The 7,901-nt window shown below is 46.3% G+C and overlaps 1 protein-coding gene across 1 annotated transcript in view; it reads right to left on the bottom strand.

The window, feature by feature from the left end:
* arhgef10la (Rho guanine nucleotide exchange factor (GEF) 10-like a) overlaps positions 1-7,901 on the bottom strand; it is a 263,737-nt gene that overhangs the window by 205,696 nt on the left and 50,140 nt on the right. Inside the window, exons 7-8 of the mRNA XM_017716475.2 lie at positions 4,965-5,048; positions 3,130-3,238 (exon numbers count right to left, since the gene is read on the bottom strand). Coding sequence (XP_017571964.1) covers positions 3,130-3,238; positions 4,965-5,048 — 193 coding nt within the window. The remainder of the gene's footprint in view (positions 1-3,129; positions 3,239-4,964; positions 5,049-7,901) is intronic.

Raw genomic sequence — 7,901 nt, 5'->3', positions numbered from 1 at the left:
TTCTGCTTAAAAGGAAACTAAGTGGGAACCCACAGAACACACCTGTATGTTTTGGCTCCTTTATTCCACAATAAAAAGACCGTCGGCTTTTTGATGGAGTTAAATTCGTATAAAATCCACAAACAAAATATTAAGAATCAAAGTAACAGGGCTGTTCAAAAAGATTCCTCCGATTTCAAAGCCCCATATTTTTACAGCTGTGAGGCGCCGAGGAACCAATCACACTCCAACTGTAAGAGGAGGTCATAGAGTGTCTGACCGGCTCCCTCAGTCTGAGAGGAGCTGAGACCCCTGAGCAGAACGTTCTGCGTTCTCCACGTCAATCAGAGTGAATCCGTCAGAACTGAGCAGCGGGATTTTCATCAGCAGTGAAGCTCCAGCAGCTCAGAGCGTTCGGCGCTGGTTCCACAGCACTGGATGATCTCCGAGATCCCACTGAAAGAGCCGTGAGAGCAGCGACGCCCGACACGCTCAGTCCAGTCTGGGATGAGTCTGACTGTGGTGTTGATGTCGACCGTACAGCTGGAGGAGGTTCAGACTGAGACCTTGTAGAACTACATAATAAACTTTATGCTCATTTAAACCGTTTACAGCTCACTGCACTGATCTGTGATGATTTACAGTGAAATCAATCATTTTGAATCAGATCAATCTTTATGAATCACCCTGTGTGTTGCAAATACAACCAATGAGAATTAAATTAAACTTTTCATCTCATTCCCACACCTTAATTATCTAACTAAGTCATGGCCACACATTATTTTTATACGGGATGTCACCAGCAGGGCTCTGCACTCAGTGAGCAGACTGAGAAATCATAAAATCAGAATTTCATACTAAATCATTGGTTTATTTGATCTGTCTGCTCATGTGGACACTTTACTGTACATATTGCACTTTCTGTAACCCCTACTGCACATCTGGACACTCCACACCTGGACGCTTTACTTCAGGACCAATACCTGCACACATTTATTCAGGATTGTTATCGCTGCCCTTTTTATCTCAGGTTATAGATCTTATTGCAGAGTTTTGTGTATTTCTATCTGTATAAATGCCTGTAGATGGTTTTTGTATTTATTGTTTCACCCTTATTATTACTGTCCTGTGAGACTGATACTGGCTGCTAAATGTCCTTCGGGATGAAGAAAGAAAGACAGAAAGAAAGAATTAAAGACAGAAAGAAAGACAGAAAGAAAGAATTAAAGACAGAAAGAAAGACAGAAAGAAAGAATTAAAGACAGAAAGAAAAAGAAATTAAGTGAGTGAGTATGTATGTGTCCATCCATCCATCCATCCGTCCATCCGTCCATCCATCCATCCGTCCATAAATCCATATAGCCATCCATCCATCCATCCATCTATTCATCCATCCATCTATTCATCTATCCATAAATCCATCTAGCCATCCATCCATCCACCCATCCATCTATCCATCCATCTATTCATCCATCCATAAATCCATATAGCCATCCATCCATCCATCCATCCATCTATCCATCCATTTATTTATCCATAAATCCATCCATCCATCCATCCATCCATCCATCTATCCATCCATCCATCCATCCATCCATCCATCTATCCATCCATCTATCCATCCATCTATCCATCCATCCATCCATCCATCCACTAGGGGAGCTTTGCTTTTTGAGTCAGTGTTTATTTGCCCTTCTTCTGGATACCTGCAGCGTCACACGACTTCACCTGTTCCTGACATTAACCCACTGATCCAGCCCAGCAGCTGATCAGGCCCCCCGTGAGCTGAATCAGGTGTGGTGGGTCAGGAAACGTGTTGAACGTGTGGCGCTGCGAGGTCGAGGGAAATAATGCGCACTGACCTAAAAACACCTAATCAGAGGAAAATAGCACTGATTACTGCAGCTAGGAGACAGCTGATGGGCAATAATAATAATAGTAATAATAATAATAATGATGATAATAATAATAATAATAATAATAATAATAATAATGTTTGATCATTACAGGCAGACGTGGGCCGCCACACTGGGGGCTCTTCAGCCTGAGTGGGTGGTTATGTGTTTAGCAGACCTGTCAATCTAAATTAGTTGACCAATAGAAGGTGCTTGTCAACATCTAAGACCTGCCCCCTGTTAAAAAGTGCCAAAAATCAGAAGCAGAAGAATCCAGAAGCAAAAAATCAATCAGCAAATGAAACAAATCAAAACAAACGCCGGCAAACTGAGCCGTAATTTATATCACATTAGTGGAAATGACTAGTAATCTTTCTGAACTCTCTTTTTCCACAATATATTCTGGACACTTTCATATTTAATATTTTGTGGATTTGATTATTTTATTAGAAAAACTTGGCAGAAAATTAACAGATCACCTGTACAGGCACTTTAATCAGATGCTAAGCACCTCATGCTGCCTGGCTGACTAAACTAGATAACTGCCCGCCAGTCCGCCCGCCCGCCAGTCCGCCCGCCCGCCCACCCGCCCGCCAGCCAGTCCGCAAGCCCGCCCGCCCGCCCGCCCGCCAGCCAGCCCGCACGCCAGTCCGCCCTCCAGCCCGCCCGCCCGCCAGCCCGCCCGCCAGCCGGCCCGCCAGCCCGCCAGCCAGTCCGCCCGCCAGCCAGTCCGCCCTCCAGCCCGCCCGCCCGCCCGCCAGCCCGCCCGCCCGCCAGCCAGTCCGCCCGCCAGCCCGAACGCCAGCCCGCCAGCCCGAACGCCAGCCCGCCCGCCAGCCAGTCCGCCCGCCCGCCCGGCAGTCCGCTCCCCAGTCCGCCCGCCAGCCCGCCAGCCAGTCCGCCCGCCAGCCAGTCCGCCCTCCAGCCCGCCCGCCCGCCCGCCAGCCCGCCCGCCAGCCCGCCAGCCCGCCCGCCCGCCAGCCAGTCCGCCCGCCAGCCCGAACGCCAGCCCACCAGCCCGAACGCCAGCCCGCCCGCCAGCCAGTCCGCCCGCCCGCCCGCCCGGCAGTCCGCTCCCCAGTCCGCCCGCCCGCCCGCCAGCCAGTCCGCCCGTCCGCCCGCCCGCCCGCCCGCCCGCCAGTCCGCCCGCCCGCCCGCCAGTCCGCCCGCCTGCCAGTCCGCCCGTCCAAGGACCACATTTTGTCGTAGAAGGAAAAAAACTGCGTAAACTGCTTTAAGAAAAAACGTCAATTACCTGAGCGATCCTTCTTCTGCAGAAAGGAGACTCTCCTCATGACGGCTATTTTGGTCTTCTCTAGGCCATCTTTAGTCCCGCTGCGTGCCGCTCGCATCAACTGATGGACCTGTAGAAGGCACAGGAGTGGACAAGAGATCAGAGACTGACCTGAAGACCACCCATCACTTGCTCTGAAACAGCGGGTCGTGTGGGTCGGCACATTTAGCTGTCGTTTACCGGAGCGCTGCAAGGCTTGTTTGATGCAGCTGGTCTTCAAGGCCATAAACCCCACCCTCAGCTGAGTGAAGTCTCAGGGAACCTAGAGCCACAGGGATATTTTTAAACTAGAGAAGAGCTGGTGGCCTCGCTCCCAAAAAGCAGGCCACCAATTGAGACCAAGTGGTGACGCCTCAGATGTGGCAGTAAACAGACTCCAGTGACTTCATTTACATGTGTCCTCAGAACTAACCCATAAACCCATTTCAGCGCTAGATTAGAGTAAAGCAGGGACAGTTGGCGAGAGACAGTGAAGCAGTGCGAAAGCAGGTTAGGGGTCCATCAATAGACATGAAACTTTGACCTCTGGACTTTCAATGGCCAGATGTGTGTTATTATCATATATATGCCTGTAGTGCTGTTATAGTTTCCCTTAATATCCTTCAGTGATAAAATTGTATGGCAGACAGAGTAAAATATACAGAGATCCAGGCCTGTTGTTCTTTACATTGTGTGTAAATTTTATCATGAAAGAACCAAAACAAAAAATTCTGGTTCCACTGACTTACATTAAAAGTGAAGTATGTTTTTTCCTTCTCTTGTAAAGTTACCGTTTTGGAGATACGATGTTTTCTTTATATATGTATATCACTGCAGTCTGTGGCATAATCCGTTGACGGATTATGATCCAGCCTTAAAGGCATAGTTTAGTGAAATCAAATCAAAGTTTTTCCCCTTTTACCCCTAAAAAAGGTCGATCGGCCAAGAAATTCTTATCCCATGCAACTTGCAGTTTAACCGCATTGCAGAGGAGGGCAGATGTCGCATTTAGAGTCTTGCCTAAGGACAAAATCCAAATGGACTCCAAACTGAAAGTCTAAATCATTTTACACTCGCTCCTAACCCACGCTGAGTTGTTAGGTCTTATCTAGTACCTGTTCATGTGGTTTCTGACACTGTGTGAAAGGGCTCATTGAATAGATTTGATCTATGGCCGAACTCTCAGCAAATACTCTGCTACAAATCACGGGCTGGAGGTCAGGGAACTGGCCCTGTGACCGGAAGGTCGCCGGTTCGATCCCCAGGGCCGACAGCACATGACTGAGGTGTCCTTGAGCAAGACGCCTAACCCCCAACTGCTCCCCGGGTGCCGTGGATAGGGCTGCCCACCGCTCCGGGCCAGTGTGCATGTGGTGTTTCACTTCACGGATGGGTTAAATGCAGAGGTGGGATTTCCCCGTTTGTGGGATTTTACAAAGTATCACTTAACTAAAACTCAACTTCCAAACTCTTTGATCTGCAATTAAACTACTGCTCAAAAATCTGGAATCTGTCTTTAACCGCTTGGAAACGGGAGGTTTTCATCTGACAGCAGTGACGTGTTGACCACTTGTAACTACACAGTTATCAGAGGCATTTGATATAAAGTGGGGGTGAATTTACTATAAATAATTATACTATAAATATTAATAATTAAATAATTAGATAAAAAACTGTTTCCCAAAAACCTGTAAAACAAACACTGAACAAAGCCTAAAACATCTTCCGCCGTGTGCCCTTCAGCGTCTTATTACTGAATACAGGTAACGTGACAAGTGATCCCAAACTTTTGCATGCCAGCGTAAGTGCTTGTATACCTGGTGTTTTCCCCCCAGCCTCATGGCTAGCTCCCTCTTGGTCTTGGCACAGCGTTCCCTCAGCCGACGCACATCAGGGGGCAGCTACAGGCATCACGGGGCAGTAGCACAGGGGTCAAGTCAAAAGGCAACCACAGACACCAGGGAGTAAGAGGAAAGGAGGAAAGGAGGAGGGGAAACAAAGGGATGAGCGAGGGTTAAAACAAACAACAGCATCATGGACACAAACCCAAAAGCACACAAGGGAGAACAAACAGGCGTTAAGGTGTCCAGGCTACATCCACACTACAGGGCTCAGCGGCTCAGACCTGATTCTCTGAATGTGACGGTGTAGTGATGTGTGCCCTGTATACGCCGGTCAGGCCCAACATCAGGACCACCTCACTGTCCATCTTACCAGCTCCACTGACCGTATAGCTGCACTCTGTAGTTCTACAGTTACAGACTGTAGTCCATCTGTTTCTCTGATACTCTGTTACCCTGTTCTTCAGTGGTCAGGACCCCCATGGACCAAGTACTACTACAGTGAACTGGACCCTCACTACAGGAACCACTACAGCTCAGCTCGCTGGGTCACTTCTACTCTCTGAGCACCTCCACTCTGCCTCTCACTGCTTTACCTGATGTTTTACCATCAATATCTTATTTACATTACTGTATTTTTATTTGTTTATTTTTTGTTATTCTTGTTTTAATTATGATATTATTGTTTTTCATTAAAATAGATTTTTTCTTATTCTCCTCTTATTTTTTTAAATTTTATATTATGAACCTTCACATTTTAGCTGTTCTAATGATTGTTTATATATATATACATTTTTATTAATGTTCCACTTTTATACTTGTATGATTTGAGTTTTTTTTTTATTTGATTTATTAAATTTACTTTTATTATTTGCTATGTTCTTACACATCATCAATCCCTTGCTCTTTATGAACTCGTCAACACTGTAAATGAGGGTCACCTTCAGTGTTCTCCGAGATTAAAGGTTGATTGATTGATTGATTGAAAACATATGAGCTACTGAGATCTCACACAAAAGCCGAGTGCTAATAGCGCCCCCTTGTGGGGAGAATCTTTAACCCTAAATCAGTGAGTTACACAACAAAATTCAAAACGATTTAAATTCAACCTTGATTATTATTAAACTTGGTTTAAAGCTTGCGCAACATGATTAAGCATGATTACGAGATAAATCTTGATTTTAATGAAGTTTAAGTGAAATGTCTTCAATATGATTCCACAAATCCACTCCCCTCGACTCATTACTAGTATTTTGATGCTGGAGAAACACGTCAAAGCAATTTTCACACTTCATAGGGAAACCATTAGTTGTCAAGTACATGCAGTGTAATAGTGTTGGAATTGCTCAATGGACTGATAAGGATCGCTCAGGTATTAAAGTGAAGTGTCTAATTTTTACTGGGCGAGTGCCTAACAGGTTGGATGAAGGTGAGGATGGCGATGGGCAATTGGTTTCTCAGGGACATCTGCCTGGGCAGAGTGCTCTCCACGGCAGCCTGACCTCAGGACCACATAAGGGAGGCTAATGGGGTTGCACAGTGAATTCAAACATTCAGTCTGGGCCAAGTAGTGAGAGAAAAGCTGGCGTATAGTGAAATGAGCAGGTTTAGGGAAATGTAGGCAAACACTGCCCCCCTGTGGTCAAAAAACATACAGACTCACAGTGACCCGACCAACTGAGATGCCCTTCACCATTTAAATATAATATTCTAATGTAACGGAATGTTTTTTCTGTAAATTTACTCCTATTTTTCCACAACTTTTGAGCATATTCAGCAATATTTGACCCGTGCAGGAATACTTACTATATCAAAGTGCATGAAAAATTATTTTGATATAGAAGTATCTGGAATTCTAATATAAACAGAAAGGAATAATTAGGAAATTCACCTTCACCTGTATGAAAATGCAAACAGTACAACACAACAAACTTTATTTTGTCTACACACCGGTCATTGTCCAGTTTATCAGCTCCACTTACCATCTGTTTCTGTTACCCTGTTCTTCAGTGGTCAGGACCCCCATGGACCCTCACAGAGCAGGTACTGTTTGGGTGGTGGGTCATTCTCAGCACTGCAGTAACACTGACGTGGTGGTGGTGTGTTAGTGTGTTGTGCTAGTCTGAGTGGATCAGACACAGCAGTGCTGCTGGAGTTTAAATACACTCACTGTCCACTCTATTAGACACTCCTACCTTGTCGGTCCACCTTGTAGATGTAAAGTCAGAGACGACAGCTCATCTGCTGCTGCACAGTTTGTGTTGGTCATCCTCTAGTCCTTCATCAGTGGTCACAGGACGCTGCCCACAGGACACTGCCCACAGGACACTGCCCACAGGACACTGCCCACAGGACACTGCCCACAGGACACTGCCCACAGGACACTGCCCACAGGACACTGTTGGCTGGATATGTTTGGTTGGTGGACTATTCTCAGTCCAGCAGCGACACTGAGGTGTTTAAAAACTCCAGCAGCACTGCTGTCTGATCCACTCAGACCAGCGCAACACACACTAACACACCACCACCATGTCAGTGTTACTGCAGTGCTGAGAATGACCCACCACCCAAATAGTACCTGCTCTGTGAGGGTCCATGGGGGTCCTGACCACTGAAGAACAGGGTAACAGAGTATCAGAGAAACAGATGGACTACAGTCTGTAACTGTAGAACTACAGAGTGCAGCTATACGGTCAGTGGAGCTGATAAAGTGGAAAATGAGCGTAGAAGGAGGTGGTCAGTGTTATGGCTGACCGGTGTATACACTCATTCCAAAATTGTTTCCTGCAACTCATTCTAAAAAAGTTGGGACGAGAGCATGTTCACCCCTGAGTTACATCACCTTCGCTTTGAACAACATTTATTAATCATTCTGGGACTGAAAACACCAATTAATCCAGTTTTTAGGCCACA

This window comes from Pygocentrus nattereri, chromosome 21 (genome assembly GCF_015220715.1).
Source record: "Pygocentrus nattereri isolate fPygNat1 chromosome 21, fPygNat1.pri, whole genome shotgun sequence".
NCBI classification, from domain to species: Eukaryota; Metazoa; Chordata; class Actinopteri; order Characiformes; family Serrasalmidae; genus Pygocentrus; species Pygocentrus nattereri.
Note: the sequence above shows the minus strand (reverse complement) of the source record. Positions and strands in the feature narration are given on the sequence as shown.